The following is a 22,146-nucleotide window of genomic DNA, read 5'->3' on the forward strand; positions in this document are numbered from 1 at the left end:
AGGTGTGTGATATCATACACAAATTATTTTGTTTTCTTTTTGTTTAATTTTCATTTTGAATTTATGTAAAGTATAGTTATTTCTGTTTATTTTAAATGTTTGTATTGGTTTTAGAGTTTTTTTCCTTCGTAGTGATTATTCTATTAATAATTTTTTATTTATGAGTCAATTTAATGTTCAAATTGTATGATAGTGGTTTCATGTGTATTTTGAATTTTATTGTAGTGCGTGATGTGAGTCATGAAATTGTATGATAGTGGTTTCATGTGTATTTTGAATTTTATTGTAGTGCGTGATGTGAGTCATGTGTTGTTTGAGGGCCAACATCCTAATTATTTTAAACATATTTCTTTTTATGTGTGTTAATGAATGACAGGGAGAGAATCATATTTAGCCACAATACTGTTAGTAGAAGAGTTATTTTAAGCAACTAATTGTTTGTTGGTTCAATGGTGATTAGCGCTGAATTTGATAGGTTGAACCATGGTTCTAATCCCCGCAACAGCGATCGGGTGTGGGCTGAAACCACTTGATGCCAGAACTAACCCCTAACCGGATTAAACCGGTGGTGATAGAAAAAAAAAATAAGAGTTATTTTAAGCCTATTTCTTTTTATTTGTCTTAATGAATGAATGAGAGATTGCATATCATAAAGTTTACACAAAAAATATTTATTTATATTTTGATGTTGTGCGCATTGCATATCATAAAGTTTACACAAAAAATATTTATTTATATTTTGTTGTTGTGCGCATTCAAAAATGGACAAACGGGCACGAGAATGGCCGTTTGAAAGCTAGTATAATATAATAAATATTAATATTAAAAGTAAATAGATTAAGATAAAAAAATGTAATGAAATTGATTACAATAAACTATTACATAATATTAAAAGATATCAACGAATAGTAAACAGATAAAGGTAAATATTGATAGTCGGTGGTTATATTTATTTGTTTATTACTCGGTACAATATTTGTTTTAATGAACAATTCATTTTATTTAAAAGATAAAATCTTAATTTTTTAAGTTAAAGTTTTTATTTTACATTCCATGGTTCCTTTTTGTTTTCTTCTTTCTTTTGTATATAGTTATTAAATATAATTGAATCTATATGATATTGTTAATTTTATAATTGAATAATTTATTTCAATCATGCCTTTACCAACACATGTGGATTTTATTACTAAAATTCAACTATTTTCTCCGATCACCACCACCACAAAATATTTTTTATTTTAATCAATAAAATATTTTTAAATATGTAAATATTTATAATTATTAATTATTTTTTAAATATTTAAAGTTATTAGGCATATTAAATTTATTATGATGGTGATTTGTTACATATTTATTTTTAAATATGTGCAATTGTTAATGATTTTATAATAACAATTATATATAAACAACTACCAAATTTTATCAAATGATTTAAAATATAAATGAAGTTATCGGTGCGGACGCATGGGTCTTCTACTAGTTATCTACTTTAATATATAAAAAGTAATTACTACCAAACTTCCCTAATTATCCTAATGAAAACCAATTTAAGATAGTTTTTACATACCCCTAAAAGTAATTACACTACTAAACCTATTTAATTGCAGCAGCCTAATTAATTAAAATATTTTTTATTGGAATATAAAAAAACTTGCAACACATTTTAGTCTGCTCAATGCATTGGAACATTCATTTTTTCAAAACCCTAAACCGTTTCAATTTCCTCCCTACATCTATAAAGTTGTACTCTTCAAGCAAGATGTCATCCCTATTTTTCCTTTTATTCTTTTCACTACTGAGGTTTATTTTCTTCCTCCTTCCCCCCAGTTCCCGTCTTCCTCTCTTTCAATCAATACTTCTTTGTTCTTTCTTTTGTTAGACTACTATATGTAATGATGCTGATTTTTTTCTTCTATGTTGTTTCTAAACAGAATATGAGCCGAAAATTTAGCTCCCTTAAGGACATTAATGATTCAAAGGAAACATGGAGATTGACCGTTTGATTTGTTGATTTATGGAGTGTTATCAACAGCAAGGGTATGAAGCATTTGGAGATGGTTATAATGGACGCATCGGTAATATTTCGTATTGTTTCAAATCGTTTTGTATGATAGTATATTTCTCAGTTATGATATTGTTGTTTTTTGTTATCATCAGGATGATAGGATACAAGTTATGATTCGTGCTGATCATACACCGAAATGGAAAGAACGAATACATGAAAACATGACTTGCATAGTCAATAATGAAACTGTTTATGATAAAGATTTCCAGTGGAAGCTTTGTGATCATGACAAGAAGTTTATGTTTATTGGTGGTACGACTCTGAAGGAAGTTGATATTCAGAATCTTCCTCCGAAAATTTACTATTTCAAAGACTTTTCTGATATACTTGTAGGCAAATGTCAACTTAACCGACTTAAAGATAAATAGATTATGCTTTTTATTTTCTTCCTACTCAAATCTATTATATTACAAAAATTGATTTTTTACTCTGTTTTGTAAATATTATTGGTGTTGTTCAAGAGTTCAACAAGTTTTAGTATAACAACCCTGGAAAAAAGTATTTTGTTTCCCTCAATGTTAAAGACTTGAAGTAATTTATTTGATTTCAACCTTCTCCTATTTAACTAGACAATTTATAGTAATTTCAATGTATCATATTGATTTATATATATTTGTTACTATAGAGGTAACATCCTTAACTGCACATTATGGGAGAGCTACGGAACAAATTTTTTGGATTTCTACCATGATGAAAAAAACACGGTGCTATTGTAATTGTACTAACTCATGCAATGATAAAGTATTCACAATGTGTGTATCAATAATATCCTCTTATTAATTTGTGATCTCTGTCTGAAGTTCATTTAATGTTTTATTTTTTTATCTATTTCAGTCTCAAATGGATGGAGTGGATCTAAATTTCTAATTAACAAAGACATTCCATAGATCACTGAGTTTTTATCAAAGTATATAAAAATTTTAATCATCTTACAGTATAATCTTTTCCTTTAAAAATTATCATCCTTTACATGTATTGTGTTACAATGTTCCAGGTTACATGCAAATGAGAAGAGTGATAAGTCTTCTCATTCATCAAAGGGTATGTCTCTTTGGTCTGGTGCCTCTCAATTCACCCCAATTAAAAGTTTCGTCCATAAGGCCAAATGTATTTCTTTGAATGAGCTCTGCAAGGTCAAACAAGTATATGGTTATGGAAAATTTCCAGAAGTCAGCTCAATATCGCTATATTTAGATGATGTTATGTGAGATTGTTGTATGTAATAATCTTTAACTTATTGTATTTTTAGGACATGTTATGTGTTACTATTGGAACAACTCAAAAGTTTTTTGTGTCAAAACATGGTTGGTTTTATTATGGATGTACATATAAAATCTTTAAAGCATCTGATATGAACAATCCATATAAATGTTCATGTGGACAAAATGTTGAACAAGCCATACCAATGTTATATTTTTCAATTGTACACCAATTTAATTCATTTGGCATTCTTCAATATTGTAAATGTTCTTACTGTTTTGATGTTATGCATTGACATAAAAGGTATCGAGTTGACATCTATGTAATTGATGGTGAATCAAAATTTCGCTTTTTGTTTTAGGATACTGACTGTGCCAACATTATTGGAAAGTTTGCAGATAGTATTTATAAAGCAATGCTGGAGGTATAGTATAATTCATTATCTATTTTAATAACATTTGTATTAAGAGTTGTACTCACATTAAATTCAATGTTTAGGAAGGTGAAGACGACCCTATGGTATATCTCGATGAACTTGACATGCTTCTTGGTAAAATAATGGCGTTCAGGGCTAAAGTTTAGCCAACATTTGGCCAAGCATCTGTTTGAAAACTTTCATATGATGAAGAATTTGTCAAGGAAATTGAGAAAGATTATATTACTAATGAGGTAGGGAATTTTTTGTGAACATATACATAGGACTTTTATGAATATTTGTATCTTATTCTTGATCTCATTCTCTGATCTGCAGGGTGATAGCATACCTTTAACCCAAAACCCAGTTGTTGATCGTGTCGATGATTCCATTGTATGTTAATTTTTCTTGAAAAATAAAAAGTAAATTACTTCATTTTCTTAATACTTAGTGTTTTTTTAATTTTATACAAGGAGTCTTTGTCTACATATGGAGAAAATGATCCTGATAAGGTTGTGCCCAACACGTCTTCTAAAGGTAGCCCGATTACTCTTGATGTTGAAGATTCTGAATGTCAACCTTATGGAGCTACTCAACTTTCAGGAACGAAACCATAAAAGAAAGTGAAGATTGAATCAAATGCCTGAAGACTCCTATGAACCAGTTTTATCTAAACATTATTATTAATTTCCTGTTATTAGTTTCCTGTTATTTTACTTTTATTGAACAAGAGACACGAGTTGTTTACTGTGCATTTTCTATCATATATGACTTGGTTTTTGCTATAAATAATGGTTACTATTATTTTTTGGTAACATACTCTTTTCATCTGGAAATGCTAACGGCCTAACTGTCATATGTGTTTAATACTCCATTTGTTATTGTACGAATAGAATTTCAACCATCAAGCGAAATAAAAGTTTGAATAAATTATTCTATGGTATATTTTTTCTTACTTGCAGATTAATTGTTTTAATAAACCAGATTTTACTGTATCATTCTTACAGTCAGTTAAGTGTAATAAAACGTTTTTCTTCATTTATAATGGTTAATGTTCTTTAGGGAAGACAATTATATTCTACACATGCTAATGACGTTACATGTAATAGGTGTTTGATAACCCATTTAATATTTCACTATTAAAATTTCAACCATCAAAATTTTGAAAAATAGCATACAAGATTCTGCGTCGTTTTGGGATTTTTACTCACTTACAAGATTTTGCCTCAATAAACCAAAATTGGTGTTGAAACAGGTGTATTTTTGCAAGTTTCTGCAAATCTAACCGATTTCTTTGCAATTGCTTTACCTTTTTGGCCGGGCTTAGAAGAAGGTTTTTTTCTATAACACTCCAACCTCATCCACAAGTTTTTGTATTTTATCCATGGTCGTGCCCTCACTGAAACTAGAGTTTTAAGGCCTTTACAACATTATGAGTGATAAGTAAACATTAATAACACCACATATTACTTAAATCAATAACATATTGAATGATTAACAGTTTTAAACAATATATATAAGTAGAGTCTCTTGACTGAAAATGAAACACTCTTATGAATGAGAGATTAACTCTAACCGACCAAGAAAATCGCAAGGGAAGGTTCACAATAACCACCAACCAGAAATTATAGATGTTAAAAAACCCCATGTACTCATTTCCTAAAAGTTACACTCGTCTATTTCATCAAGCAACACAAATCAAAAAACCCTAAAGCATAATCAAATCGGACATCAACAAATACACAATACAGTCAAAATAAATGGGAAATCAGTTTCTAACCTAATGATATCTTCGTCGTCGTCTGATATCCACCCATGACATGGTTTTCTTCCACCCCTCATTGTTGTGGTATACTCCTCAGACGTTTCTTGCATATGGCCTTGGTAAAGAGATTGACTCAAAACAAGAGAAAAGAAAAAGTGAAAAGTCTGTTTTCTTTTGTTTAACAACTCTGCACGCTTGCGTTTCCATATGCATTTTCAATAAATGTTACAATTATCAATCAATCAAATCGGTTACCAATGGTCCATCGTGTAAACAAAAGTAATTATTACACCAATTTGAAAACATGGTCTGTAGTTTAACATAACATATGCATTTGAGTTATTTTTATTTGATAACTTGAAACATACATGCATACAAGGTTTCTTTTGTTGCTTTGCCGATACTATGCAGTGTTTTTTATTTTAGTTTTCCTATTTTTTTCTATTCCTACTTTTTAGGTCAAATAATATATTTATTACATACACATGCAATTCAATGCTTTTACTGTTTACTCTTTTTTCCACGTTTGGCAAAAAAACAAAGTACCAGTATTTTTTATTTATATTCTGTCGTTTTTTTATAGCCACTTTTTGGGTCCAATCAATTCAACCTTATGAATTCAACCTTATTAAAAACAGATATTAATTACATCCACCAAATATGTGGTGTTATGTGTATATATATAGTTATATGACTTCACAATTTTCCCAATACATCTCATTCATATTCAAAGGTTAAAATTATTATAGTTTTTTTTTTTTACATTATCTACAAGTTTGGTACAACAATTCGCAGATTTTTTTTCTAAAGCTAATTTTTGTGAACATTCAAATAACATATTTATTACATCCACCAAACTGTTATATATATATATATATATATATATATATATATATATATATATATATATATATATATATATATATATATATATATATATATATATATATATATATATATATATATATATGACATCTCTTTTCTCACAATGCACTGCATTCATCTTCAAAGGTTTTGATATTTTTTTATTGTAGTTTTGAAAATTTATAAGTATCTATTACAAATTATTTTCCAATTGATTTTATTAACAATATTTTTTTTCTAGAACCCATGGAAAAAAATGATAATGGAGAAGGTCAGGATCCCCATTCCAATCGTTTAGGTTACAATGTGAAACTTTATTGGAGGAAAAAAATCACAAAATGTTATAAAAAAAGAAAAAAATTGCATGGTGATATTTCATTTAGACTATTTTGGTTTTTTATTTCAAATTTTATGTACCTAATATTTATGTAACCACAACTAACAATACATATATTGTTGTAGAATATTCCAGCTAACATTATTAGAAAGGGATTTTGTGCTGATCATTCCACCTTAACATTGATGGACTTCGATGAATTGCAACCTCTTGATTGTCAAGTTCTTTAGGGGAAAAAGCCACATACTGAGATGTATCTTGGAAAGGGTTGGTACGAGTATGGGACTTCCAAAAATTTAAGTGTTGGAGATGTCTTGATTTTTCATTAATTTTCTTATTTTGAGATGTTTTACGTTAAGCATGTAAAAAAGAACAGAGTGAAGTTTGTAATAAGTGATGACTCCGATTAAGTTTTATTTTTCTGTCATGCTTTTAATGTTTGATTTATCATGATTTCAATTTGATTCAAATAAATCACTAAAATATCAAATTTATATACATACATGCTTAATCATCTTTTTATATTTGGCCTATATTTTCTTATAAATGCTTCTTAAAACATTTCATGACACGACCTGTGCGAACGCACGAGTCTTTTACTAGTTATCAACTATCTACCTAAGCATAGAAGATGTGTTCTCCCTAATCTACCCTTTATCAATAAAAAATGGGGACAACTTCTCTACCTATCTTAAAAAGTTGGGTAATATACATTCAACCAATCATATAATGCTATCTAATTTTAACACAATTAATTATTTATTTATTATATAATACAATTGATTGTTGTTTTCAACATATTTTACACAGGAGGTAACCTTACCCAACTTTTTGAGTTGGGTAAATAAAAATTCACCTAAAAAATTGTATACTATACAAAATATCTATTTTGGTAATTGACTAAATAACCAATAAAATTAATCCTTTCTTCCAAGTGACGCCCAAATTTTCAAATTGAGTTGACATCATTTTTCCTCTCATATTGTCGCTCAATTCAAAATTCAAATCTCTCTTCTGTACTTTAGGAAGAGAACCGATTCTCTCTCCATCTATCTTCTCTCTCCCCATAAAACAAATCGCTATTTTCTTCGTGAGCCCTAATTTTCAAAGTCAGCGGAAGCATCGCATCCAAAGAGAAGTGATCAGGTTCAAGAAGAACTAGAAGAAGAGAGACCATGTCAGCGCCGGTCACACTTGTATCGGAAAACACCGAAAGTATGTCGGAGGTTGCGGTAACGCTGATGCCATGCACCACAACTGAAACCTCTTCGACAAGTACAATAAGTTTGGTATGCGTTACTTTCACAAGCTTCATAACAATTTCTATTCCCTCATTTCAGTTTCATGTTCTCAGTTTTCACTTTGATATTGTTTGCATTTGTGTTTTCAATATCTAGATTATAGCAAGATTTTGGATATGGGAGTTTTGAGGAGGAAGAAGCGATTGATGATAAAGCCCTTAAGCTAAAAGTGGTAGAATATAAATATTGTTTTTCAGATAAATTACTAAAGTGCTTAGTCAATGTTTTTATCAAAGGGGTTGAGTCTTCTATTTTGGAGTCTTCTATTTAATGTATAATTGTATTTATTGCAGGGAAGCTTTTACTCTATCTATTGTTCATGTTCCTTACCTTTACATACTTCACCTTTTACGGAATGATGGCGGTTGGTTTTACAGCTTCACAACATTTAATGTTCCGGTTTTCTTATCCCAAAAGTGATGAACAAGAAGGAATAAAAGTCAATATCATTGAATTGAGACATTTTGTAAATATCATCATTTTGATACTGAATGTTAGCAAGTTGGTTGATGGTTATCTTGGAGAAATTGCACATGATCCAAATCTCAACCTCTCAAATTTTGTTGATTTATCACAGTCAATTCTAGAGTTTGCTAGACCAATTCATGATGGTATAGATAGAGCCATCAATATCTACTTAAAGGTAAGATTTTGTTACCTGGAAGATGTTTTAACTAATTTTGTTTCTTGTTTAACGTGATGGAAGTTTATGGTGGCTGAATATTCATCCGATGGAAGGTTATATATCTTTCAAATATGAAGGGTTTTTTGTTTTGGAAATTTTCATTCTAAAAGTAGCTAATTGTGTTGCAAGCTTCCAGCTAAGTTGAGACATTTGATACTGATATGAATAGTAATATAAGTCTGTTATCCAACTTCTTATATTAATGAATCGTATATGTCTAATGAAATTTGGATCCTTCTTAGATTTGGAACTTTTGTAATATTATTGCATACAATATTTATACTGAATTAATCTTTGTAGATGTTATCATCCAATGGTGAATTGATCTTTGTAGATGTTATCATCAAATATTTATGATTTCATAATCACTTAAGTTGTAGTCTGCAAAGAAAATTGTTACCTGTGTTCTTTTGATATGTGAAACAGTGCCTGGTAAGAATGAACAGCAAGATGATGTGGATAGTGACGCTGAAGGCTCGACAGAAGGTGATGAAGATGAGTCTGATTTGGATTTGGCTTCGAATATACTTGATATTTCTAGAGCCATTGTTGAAAACCAATCTGTCAATACTATGGAGCAAGTGGATATATTGCTCACATTGGCCGGTGTTTCTTTGAAAAGAGGTATTTTCATGCTGTTAAATTTATTTTAAATTTGGCCAATACTTTCTTCCCTAAACACTGAAAAAGGGGGGATACCACTATTCTAAAGGTTTAATTGTTTCTGAGATCTGTTTATCTAGAGGATTCTGAAACACTGAATGCTACCATACAGTTTGGTGATTCTTTGAAATATGGATCAGACCAATTCTTGCAAGTTCCTGTTGTAATTTATTACAAATATGTTCTAAAATGACAAAGTGGTGAAAATGAGTAAATGCTAATAAATGCATGCAATAAAGTCCCACATTGGAAGATTCACTCATTTTCAAAGTCTTTATAAAGAGTTAATAAATTTAACTCAACAAAAGGACAAAAGAGGATAAAGTTCCACATTGACAAATGTGGTGGTCCCAAGCATTATGCCACTTGTCCCAATCCTACAACCACTCGTCGGTGTCGCCACCGGCGATACCGGCTCCGACTCCGACTCCGGGTCCGGGTCCGGGTCCGGGGCATGGGCGTAGAGGCGCTAGTGGCGGCTTGTAGACGGCACTTGAGCACTTAGGCACGTCGCATCGGAGCGATCGGGCTATTCGCGGCCTTAATGAGGCGGCGACTATATTATTTCATGAAGGGTCGCAACCTCTGAAACTGATATTTTCATGGCCTATAAAAGGATAGTTCCGCATTCAGAAATCACATCACAAGCAATCCGAAAATCCTATGAATAATTCCAGATCGTTCTTCGCTGCATTCGAGTTTTCGCCGGTCTTGCGCAAACTCGATAAGGCTGAATTATCCTGGGTATTACTGCATCAAAAGTCTAAGACATTCGGGAGTGCTTGAATTACTTTAAGGAAAGTGGTTCCATTCACGATTCCAGCCTCGGTCCTCTCGATTGAAACATATTTATTAACAATCTTAAAGTATATCCAACCATGGCCACCACGCTTCTGTTTCAAGCATCAAACTCATGAACCAGGATCTTGTGAAACTAGATCGCTTTGATGGAACAAACTATACCCGTTGGCAAGACAAAATGACTTTTCTCCTGACTACTCTGAAAATTCAATATGTCTTGGATCCTGACTTGGAGGAAATTCCAGAACCCACTCCAGATGACACCGATGAAATCAAGAAGGAGAGAAAGAAACGTAAGGAGGATGAATTGCTGTGCCGTGGATACATTCTGAACACATTATCCGATCGTCTCTATGATCTCTACACTGATACCGCATCTGCAAAGGAAATCTGGAAGGCACTTGAATTCAAATTTAAAGCCGAAGAAGAAGGTAAGAAAAAGTTCTTAATATCTAAATACTTTGACTTTAAAATGTTGGATTCAAAGCTTATTCTTGCACAAGTACACGAGTTACAGGTTCTCGTGAATAAAATAAAGGCCGTAAAAATTGATGTCCCTGAGGCTTTCCAAGTCGGTGCAATCATAGCAAAATTGCCACCTTCATGGAAAGGATACAGAAAGAAATTGCTGCATAGTTCCGAGGATCTCTCGTTGGAGAAACTCCAGAAACACCTTTGCATCGAGGAAGAAACGAAGGATCGTGAAAAGACCGAGTCCTCCGGATTTGCAAAGGCAAATGCTGTTGCTGCAAAGGGAAATAAAAAGTATGATGGCACAAAAAATCATCTTGGTCCAAAGAAAGATCATAACAGGTTCAAAAACTCTGGCGGACAAAAGGGTACTAAAAATGGATGCTATGCATGTGGCAAACCCGGACATTATGCTCGAGATTGCAGGCACAACAGGCCTAAAACTGAGGTTAATGCTGTTCATGCAAATGACGACATAATCGCTACTGTAAGCGAAATTATGGCCATCAAAGGAAAAGTCCAAGGATGGTGGTATGACACATGTGCAACTATACATGTGTCTTATGATAAAGCGGCATTCAAAACCTATACCGAAGTCAATGATGGACAGGAGGTGCAAATGGGCAATGATGTCCGATCAAGAGTCGTTGGAACAGGATCCGTCGAACTCAACTTCACCTCTGGAAAGAAAGTCACTCTTATCAATGTTCTTCATGTTCCCGACATGAATAGAAACCTCGTTAGTGGGGACTTGTTGGGAAAACCTGGCATTAAATCTGTGTATGAATCGGGCAAGTTAATATTGACCCGTAATGGTATATTTGTAGGAAAAGGATATTCCGCTGAGGGAATGATCAAACTATGTACTACCGATAATATTATTAATGAAATTTCTAATTCTGCTTATATGCTTGAATCTATTTCATTATGGCACTCTAAATTAGCACATATTGGTATTAGTACTATGAATAGACTAATTAAATCTGGATTGATATCATGTAACATTCATGATTTCGGAAAATGCGAAATATGTGTTAAGTCTAAAATGATTAAGAAACCTTTCAAAAGTGTTGAAAGAAAAACAAATGTTCTTGATCTTGTGCACTCTGACTTGTGTGAATTCAATGGAATGTTAACCCGTGGGGGAAATCATTATTTTATAACATTTATTAATGATTGTTCTAGATTCACACATGATACCTCTTAAAGCATAAAGACGATGTCTTTAATGCTTTCAAAACATATAAAGCGGAAGTCGAAAATCAATTAAGTACTACCATAAAAGTACTTAGAAGTGATAGAGGCGGTGAATACTTCTCGGCAGAATTTGATGCATATTGTGAAGAATATGGCATTATACATGAATGTTCTGCGCCTCGCACACCACAACAAAATGGCATGGCCGAAAGAAAAAATAGAACATATCAAGAAATGATTAATGCTATGTTGATGCATTCAGAGTTGCCATTTAATTTGTGGGGTGAAGCATTATTATCCGCATGTCACATAATGAATAGAATTCCATTAAAAACAACTGGAATTTCTCCATATGAAAAATGGAAAGGAAGGTCACCAAATATTGATTATTTTAGAGTGTGGGGGTGCGTGGCATATTACAAAAATATGGATCCCAAAAGAACAAAACTAGGTCCTCGAGGGATCAGATGTGCTTTCATAGGATATGCACAAAATAGCAAAGCATATAGACTTCTAAATTTAGAGTCTAATGTAATTGTCGAATCTAGAGATGTGGAATTCTTCGAAAATCTTATCACAAAGAATAAGGAACCAGAGAATCCCACGATCAAAGAATCTGGTGACAATGATTCGACGCGGATTGTTGAAACACAACCCGAACCAAGAAGAAGCAAAAGGGCACGTAGGAATAAAGGTCTAGGACCAGATGAAATCGATTCTCAACTTATTTCCGTTTATCTAATTGAAGGAAATAATAAGAATGATGTTCATAAAATTCCTATTATTCTTCAAATTGAAGATGATCCTAAAACATATAAAGAAGCAATGACTTCTAGAGACGCTTCTTTTTGGAAGGATGCTATCCAAGATGAAATGGATTCAATTATGTCAAATCACACTTGGGAACTAGTTGATCTTCCGAAGGGATCAAGACCCATTGGATGCAAATGGGTGTTTAGGAAGAAGTATCACAGCAATGGTACATTAAACACCTCCAAGGCCAGACTAGTTGCAAAAGGATTTAGACAAAAGGAAGGTATTGATTATTATGATACATATGCACCAGTAGCAAAAACTACGACGATTAGAATTCTGTTTGCACTAGCCTCCTTGAACAACCTTATTGTACATCAAATGGATGTTAAAACAGCATTCCTAAATGGTGATCTCGATGAGGAAATTTATATGGAGCAACCAGAAGGCTACACACTTCATGGAAATGAACAAAAGATATGTAAACTTGTCAAATCTTTATACGGTTTAAAACAGACACCAAAACAATGGCACCAAAAATTTGACACTGCCATACTTTCAAATGGGTTCATTCCAAATTCTTGTGACAAATGCTTGTACACAAAGGTATGTGGAAATGCTATTATCTTTCTATGTCTATATGTTGATGACATGTTGATTATTAGCAATGAGATGAATGGAATCTTAGAAACAAAAAGTTTTCTAACTTCCACATTCAAGATGAAAGATCTTGGATTAGTTGACACTATATTAGGGATCAAAGTAAGACGAAATAGTGGGGGTTATGAACTTAATCAAACACATTACATTGAAAAAATGTTGGAAAAGTTCAAACACCTTAACTTCAGGGAAGTACACACTCCGTTCGATCCTAGTGTCAAACTTCAAAAGAACAATGGTAGATCCATGGCACAATTGGAATATGCAAGTGCAATCGGATGTCTAATGTACTTAATGCAATGTACCAGACCAGACATAGCATTTGCTGTTAGTAAAATGAGTAGATTTACTAGCAATCCAAATGATGAACATTGGAAGGCAATAACAAGGATTTTTGGATATTTGTCAAAGACTAAAAACCTTGGCCTTCATTATGGTAAGTTTCCTGCCATACTAGAAGGATATACCGACGCAAGTTGGATATCAAGTGTTGGAGATTATAAATCTACAACTGGGTGGATATTCACATTAGCTGGAGGTGCTATTTATTGGAAGAGCAAGAAACAAACATGCATTACTCTCTCAACCATGGAATCAGAGTTTGTGGCTCTTGCATCTGCTGGACAAGAAGCAGAATGGTTGAGGGATCTCTTATTAGAGGTTCCATTAGCTAAAGAAAATGTTTCAAAGGTGTTGATACATTGTGATAGTCAAGCCACCCTGGCTAGAGCTTTCAGTGAAGTATACAATGGAAAGTCTAGACACATAGGTCTTAGACATTCTCTCGTGAGAAAAATGATAAAGGATGGGATCATTTCACTAACATATATACAAAAAGGCTACAATTTGGCTGATCCTTTTACTAAACCACTGGCCAGAGATTTAGTAAAGTCTACCTCGAAAGGTATGGGATTAAAACTCCTTGAATGAGGGTTCCAACAATGATAGCAACCCAATCTGAAGTTAATACATCTTAACCTAAGATTCAATGGGTAACAACAAGTCGTTGATTTGGAAGTTGGTGCAACATTTCGTGATAAATATTGACTATTACGTAATTGAGGGTTGAGTTTTAAGGAAACTCTTAATGAAGTTCTATATCGAGGATATGTATCTAAAGAGATACTAATAAAACTTCACCTATATGAATTTCGAGATGGTGCCGTCTCAAAGTGAGAGTTGGAGTTTCTCTCATGAAAAATTCATGAAAACAGGAAAAGCACATGGCCATAAATAGTGCTAGGCGAGATATGTAGGCGAAGAAACCTTAAAAGTGTGTGTATAAGCAATGCCGGTCTGATCACATGGGATAATGGTTCAAAGCATAGCTACCTAACGTTCCGATTAGACTTCGCGTTGTTTTTACTAAGGTTAAGTTCAAATCGAAAGATACCTAACTGTATTAACACTTTTATCTTCTATATTCTGGAATTGGATTTGTCATTATTAGAACAAGTGGGGGATTGTTGTAATTTATTACAAATGTGTTCTAAAATGACAAAGTGGTGAAAATGAGTAAATGCTAATAAATGCATGCAATAAAGTCCCACATTGGAAGATTCACTCATTTTCAAAGTCTTTATAAAGAGTTAATAACATTAACTCAACAAAAGGACAAAAGAGGATAAAGTGCCACATTGACAAATATGGTGGTCCCAAGCATTATGCCACTTGTCCCAATCCTACAACCACTCGCCGGTGTCGCCACCGGCGACACCGGCTCCGGCTCCGACTCCGACTCCGGGTCCGGGTCCGGGGCGTGGGCGTAGAGGCGCTAGTGGCGGCTTGTAGACGGCACTTGAGCACTTAGGCACGTCGCATCGGAGCGATCAGGCTATTCGCGGCGTTAATGAGGCGGCTCCGGCGGGCGACGGCCGGCCTTTGAAAATATATTATTTCATGAAGGGTCGCAACCTCTGAAACTGATATTTTCATGGCCTATAAAAGGATAGTTCCGCATTCAGAAATCACATCACAAGCAATCCGAAAATCCTCTGAATAATTCCAGATCGTTCTTCACTGCATTCGAGTTTTCGTCGGTCTTGCGCAAACTCGATAAGGCTGAATTATCCTGGGTATTCCTGCATCAAAACTCTAAGACATTCGGGAGTGCTTGAAATACTTTAAGGAAAGTGATTTCATTCACGATTCCAGCCTCGGTCCTCTCGATTGAAACATATTTATTAATAGTTCCATGATTGACTGATTTCTAGAAAGTGTTTTGCCATATTTTTTATTACCATGATTGACTGATTTCTAGAAAGTGTTTTGCCATATTTTTTATTACCGTAGGTTGATGTGCAGCTAATTGGTTTAGACACATATTTCTAAAGAATTGGAAATAAAACGTCAACCAAGTCCCTTTTTTCTTTTTTTTTTTTATAATAGAATTGGAAATAAAATTGAATTAAATGGAAAATCAATTAATCTTTAAAAATTAAATGCTTTGAGTTAAAGATAAAATGAAAAAATATTTTAAATGAAATTAACCTTGATTTTCACCTTTGACTTTTTTTGCAAATGGAATAAAATGAAAGGGTGCATATAATGATTTTTGTTTACATTTTATATTAATATTTACATTTTTTACTAATTTAATTTATTATTTATTAAAGATTTTGACGGAAAATTTTAATGGAAGAAGTTTTAGAATTATAATTTAGTAAGTATTATGATATAGCTCGAGAAGAGATTAGAAAATGGCTTAAATTATAAAATAATTTTAAAAAATAAAAATCAAATGCTTTTAAATGACTTTTTAAATATTTTTTATAATAGAATTGGAAATAAAATTGAATTAAATGGAAAATCAATTCATCTCTAAAAACTAAATGCTTTGAATTAAAGATAAAATGAAAAAATATTTTAAATGAAATTAACCTTAATTTTCACCTGTGACTTTTTTTTGCAAATGGAATAAAATGAAAGGGTGCATGGAATAAAAATGACCCTTTTAAAATAATGAAGACAAAAAAAATGGACTTGGTTGACGTTTTTTCCAAAACATCAAATAATCTAAGTGATGTATGCATGCTAATGACAAAATGAAATCAGAAAAACATCATTTATCAGATGGATGGATAAGGGACGAAAATAGAGTATGATAATATGAAAATAATGAAGTCGTACACAGAGAAATAATAAACTTATTATCATTTTAGAATGAATAGAAATAGATGAGACATTACTTTTTCAAAGAAATAAAAACAATTAAAAAAGAGATGACGTGTGTCTAAAGTTTATACATTTGACCTGTCATGCAAGTTAAAAGCTCTAATTTATTTTATTTTCAAAATGTTATTTTCAGCATTCTCAAAACAAAACATTCTCCAAACAAAATAATAAAAATGAAAATTACAATATTTCTACTCTACAAGCTACATGCATCGGTTTCAAATCTATATGAAGCCATTAGCCACCATTGTTTAACAAGTAAATAAGTCCATTTATATTTCTCTTTAATTCACTTACTAGCACAGTGCATAAATACAAAATGGAGATAATAATTATGATTATCATGGCATTTTGAATAAGTATATCAAATTGTCTCATTTCACATTTGTAAATTTGAAATTAATTTAGTTTCATTGTTTAAACATTTGTCTTGTGAGTTTTTATTTATTAATAACAAATAAGATATTTATAAGAGAAAATCTCAATGTACTTCTTAATTCTATTAGACATCTTATGAAATTTCATTTATATATTTTTATTCCGGAGATATAATTAAGAAGTATTTTTTTTTGTCAAAATTTGTATTGTTTTGAAGCTACATCGGAAGCATTTTAAACTAGTGAACTATGAGAAAAACTTCAAACTAATTCTGTTTAGGGATTTTTCCGTAACTACATCTACAGAACGTCTTAGCGCTAAAATATTCTGTAGTCGTAGCTCTGGAAGTATCTGATATACTTTGAATCAGAATGATCACTCTCCCATTTTCGGTTTTCTTCTTCAACATTCACCTCCACAACCTAAAAACCCTACATCATCAATATCATTTTTCACTCCAAAACTCTAATTTTTTTATGCAACAAATCAAAGGGAGCAAGAGAATATTGTGTCGCACGCTCGCGAAAAAATATTTCGAAATCAACTTGTCATCGAATTTTATTTATCCCACGAATGGAAGGGAAAACATCGAGAAAATCCGGAAGAAGGAAAGGATAAGAAAAGGTCTTACGACCAGAGATCGGGTAAGGAAATCGGTTACGCAAAGGGAAAGTATTAGCACCCCTCACGTCTGTGGTACTCCATAGGATCCACTAATGTTTGTTTCTAATCTAAGGGTGTGTTAACTAGTGCTTACTTGCTAAGAGAAAAATGAAAGGATTATAAAAATTATGGGAAGAATAGAGTTTTTTTAAATAGTTGTGATCGCTTAGGTCCCGCAACCTAATGCATACGTTTGACGAGTGTTTCAAGTGACTCCCTTAAGCAAGCGAGACTTGAGCTACTCTTTGTTGAGTGTTTTTATTACATGATTTTATTATGCTAAAAATACTATATGATAAAAACCAAAATCTAACATGAAAAATATGTGAAAAGGGGGATATGATATTAAAAATGGATGTGTAGCCAGTAAACTGACGTATGCCCAAGGGACGGCCCATCAGAGTTGTTTTTGTTGTTGTTCAGCTTTCCAAAAACGGTGTAATGGGCCACATGGGGTGTATAATGTGTAAATTCGTTGGCCCAAGCTCTTTGTTTAGATCCACCAGAGTTTGTGTTAATCTTCTTTAATTAGTAATTAACTCCAATTAAGTACCAGTTAATCTATTATCAATCTATTAAAAGTAAAGTACTTGGAAATTCCAAGTCTAACCTTTTGATTAAATGTTATAACTTTTCTTATTCCAGGGGTATAATAGACTAATCAACACTATGCTATTACCATATTCATTTGGCAATTAATTTTGCTAACGTGTCAATCCATCACAATTTTATATTTGATTTCTTTGATTTGATTATAAAATCATTCACGTTCACGAATGAAGAAGGAATTGGAATAGACACTTTTATGGCCAAATTAATTTGGTATATTATTCAATGCATAATTTGAAAATACCCACATGTATTGCACCACTGTACTACAAGATTAAATGTATATCATTGGAATTGGAATACAAGATTAAATGTATATCATTGGAACTGGAATACAAGATTAAATGTATTTCATTGGAATTGGAATAGACTATTTTCATATTCATTCTCCAATATTTTCAAAAGGTTACGTATTTAGCTTCCAAGTTTTCTTCATCCCCATATTTTGATTCTCTGTGTCCATTTTAATAAAGATTTTGTAATAGGTCTAAATAGTAACATCAATGGCGCGACCGATTGAAGCTGTGAAGGACATCAACGACACAAAGGATCTGTGGAAGATTGTTGTTCATTATAAACATATGGAAAATGAATAAATCGAAAAACAACAAATTCTGAAGTTAAAACTTTGTATTTTTTTTATGGGTGCGAGTAATGTGTTGGAACAGATCAATATTTGTATTTCTACTGCAAATGATGGTCTACAGTAATTTGATACGCTTGTGCGAGGTATTTGATTACGGCTAAAAAGTGTTCAAATAATTTGCAAATATCAGTTTATTGATGAATGATGATGATAGTTCAAAAACATGATTTATTTTTGTTTTTATAGTGTTGTTTGAGGGAATGTAATCCTATAATGTTTTGTTGTATGAAATAATAATGTTTTTTGCTTTAAAAACACAATGGATAATGTACTTCATTTTTGTTTTCGTTCTACCGGTGCATATTGATTATATAAAATATATGTAATATATTTGTTTTCGTTCTACCGGTGCATTTTTGTTTTTTTGCTCTAAATTTTTTTTTTTGCATTTTCTATAATAAAATTTTGCAAAATTTATAATATTATTTTGTTTCAATATTTGTTACATTAACTTTTTTAAAGAAGAAATATGATAAGTCAATCATTACGAAGTCTTTTTTTTTTTGTAAACAAGGAATAATATATAAGAGAGAACAAAGGGTTCTCCAACCTGTTTACAAAGCGAGCACGCTCGACAAAAGAGATTATGCACCAATTACAATTACGACAAAAAAAGCAAAGGCTCTTTGCTAAATTCGTAAAAGGAACAATTGGATCGAGTAATATCCCTACAAAAAGTCCATCTCCAAACTAAGGTTTTGATCCTCCAAAGCAAATCATCCAGGCTCCAACTCTCCTCCCTAAAACACACTCCATTCCTAGCCAACCAAATGGACCAAGTCGTAGCAAGCCAAATAAAATCCACTTTTTTCTCCTCTACCTTTATAGATTTACAAAAAGAGCGCCAATCCATAAAACTTGAATAACACTCATTATCCTCTATCCCCCTTTTTCCTATCCAAACCGCTAAACCCCTCCATATATTCTTAACCAAATTACAAGCAACAAAAGAATGGTCCCTTGTTTCCGGTTCCAAACCACAAAAAGCACAATTTACATGAGCTAAAGAGATCGAAATACCTCTCTTTAACAAAAGATCTTTGGTTGGAAGCCGATTCGCTAAAAGCCTCCACCCAAAAGCTTTAATCTTAAACGGCACGCCCGCTTTCCACACAAGCCCAAAAGCCTTCTCATGTCTACAATGGGGGCCAAAAGGAATACGAAGATTAGCGTACCCATTATAACAAGATGCCACCGAAAAGTCTTCACCCCCATTAGCACACCACTCAACCACGTCATGGCCAACCCCCCACCCCTCAAAGACCTCCAATAAAGCACGTAACCTCACACTCTCCTCCCCCACCACCGAATCAACCTCCGCCACCTCCGGAACCCCCAAATCGCCCCACACCCAATCACCATTCACCCATCCTCCCATCCCCGCCACCGACACCCCTTTTAACCGGGAAGCCGCGAAAGCCGCTCTAAATTCATCTCTCAAAATCAAACTATTCAACCACTTTGATTCCCAAAAAAGCGTATTATAGCCATTTTTCGGAACGAAAAAACAAGAAGAAAGAAAAGGATCAACGTACGAACTTCTCCCTATCTTCACCAAGTCTTTCCACCACAAAGAAACCCCTTTGTTTCCAACACGATCCTCGTTTCCCCCCATAATCTTAGTCGCTAAATCTCCATACCGAGCCTTTAAGATATGATACCAAAGAGAATCCGAACCTTGTAAAACTTTCCACCTCCATTTACATAATAGAGCAACATTAAAGTCCAAAATATTTTTAATACCCAATCCCCCCTTCTCAACCGGTTTGTTCACATCCTTCCACTTTACCCAATGAATACACTTTTTCCCCTCCACCCCTCCCCATAAAAAATTACTTTGGATCCTCCTAAAAGTATTTGCCACTTTCACCGGCATCTTGTAGAAAGACATGGTGAAAATCATAAGAGAACTCAAGATAGATTTCAACAAAGTGATCCTCCCTCCTAAGTTAAGAAATCTATTCTTCCACCCCGCCAACCTATTATGCATTTTGTCGATTAGAGGTTTCCACATCTCTTCCTTCCTAGGATTTTCTCCTGCCATAATCCCAAGAAATTTAAACTTACTATCTTCCACCTTACAACCAAGAACACAAGAGGCGGCCTCTAAAAAAGACTTGTTGACATTAATACCAATAAGCTTGCTTTTGTGATAATTAATTCCCAATCCCGATACAAGTTCAAACGCCTTTAGCACCGCTTTCAACGCCCAAATATGCTTCCATGAACCTTTGCCAACAAGTAAGGTGTCATCCGCAAATTGAAGGATGTCAACCTTACAACTATCATGAATAGAGAAACATTCGAAATCACCAATCAACATAGATTGTTTCACCAACTTGGAAAGCCTCTCCACAACCATCACAAAGAGGAAAGGTGAGAGAGGATCACCTTGTCTTAAACCTTTACCAACTCTAAACTCCCTAGTAGGGCTCCCATTTACAAGAACCGACATGTTGCTATTATTTTGGTAATTTTATTGGTTCAATTTATTTCACATTTATTTTATTTAATAATACTTGATTAATTACTATTATTATTTTTTATAGCATATATTAGTATCTATTGATAATTGGTTATTAATGATACTATTATTTCATTTTATTGATTTTAATGATAGTTATTTTAAAATATTTTTCCATATTCTTTCTTTATTCGTTAACATTTGAAATAGTTTTAATGACAGAAAATTTAAAATAGTTTTAATAAATTTTTTCATGGCCGTATAAGGTTTTTAAGAGTGAGATTATGTAAAATACAACTTTCTAATGAAAAACACATTTTTAAGCATAATTTTAAGTATGAGAATATATTGATTTTCAAAAATTTCTCTTAAAAGTTATTATAAATAATTAATTTAATTTTTAATTATATAATTATATATTATCAAGCATACATAATTTTATATAAATATAAAATTGTTATTATTAGTTACATTTTTTAAAAAATTTATTATATTTTTATTTAAAATCATTTAATGAAATATTAAATAATTTAAAATTTTTATGAATTTTGTAGAGTTAACTTTAATTATGAAATTTTTTTAGACAAAAAAATTAAAAAATATATTCATTTAAAACTGAAATTTTAAAATATCTTAGAGTGTAGTTATTCATTTAGAACTGAAATTTGACGGGGGCGGTCATATATTATAGATTTGTAAAAAATGTAAATATGATATAATAAGAATTATTTAAAATTTATATATGACGGGAAGCTATTATAAATTTTAGGTTTTGTTAACTCATCTGGATTCACGGGTAGATATAAACGTATCTAAGAAATACTAACGGTAGACTGTTTATTTTAATGTCTATCTTTTCAATATTTTTTTGCTACTATTTTATATAATTGAAGTTAGAGCGCCAATCACCACTGGACCAACTAACGATAGTACGATTTATTGTAAATATGAATGAATGCTTAAACGTTAATGCATATTATTGGTATATATTTGTAACCATGTCAATGTTAACCAATTGAAGAATGAAGTCAAACT

General features: G+C 32.3%; 1 protein-coding gene across 1 annotated transcript; it reads left to right on the top strand.

Annotated features, from left to right (window-relative positions):
• Positions 1 to 2,063: 2,063 nt before the first annotated feature.
• Positions 2,064 to 4,297, top strand: LOC131627597 (uncharacterized). The gene is made up of 8 exons (XM_058898438.1): positions 2,064 to 2,075; positions 2,158 to 2,300; positions 3,060 to 3,207; positions 3,315 to 3,488; positions 3,627 to 3,689; positions 3,764 to 3,841; positions 4,017 to 4,073; positions 4,154 to 4,297. Exons 1-8 carry the CDS (start codon positions 2,064 to 2,066, stop codon positions 4,295 to 4,297), a joined length of 819 nt encoding a protein of 272 aa, XP_058754421.1.
• Positions 4,298 to 22,146: the final 17,849 nt, after the last annotated feature.

The sequence above is a fragment of the Vicia villosa genome, unplaced genomic scaffold (genome assembly GCF_029867415.1).
Source record: "Vicia villosa cultivar HV-30 ecotype Madison, WI unplaced genomic scaffold, Vvil1.0 ctg.000370F_1_1, whole genome shotgun sequence".
NCBI lineage: Eukaryota > Viridiplantae > Streptophyta > Magnoliopsida > Fabales > Fabaceae > Vicia > Vicia villosa.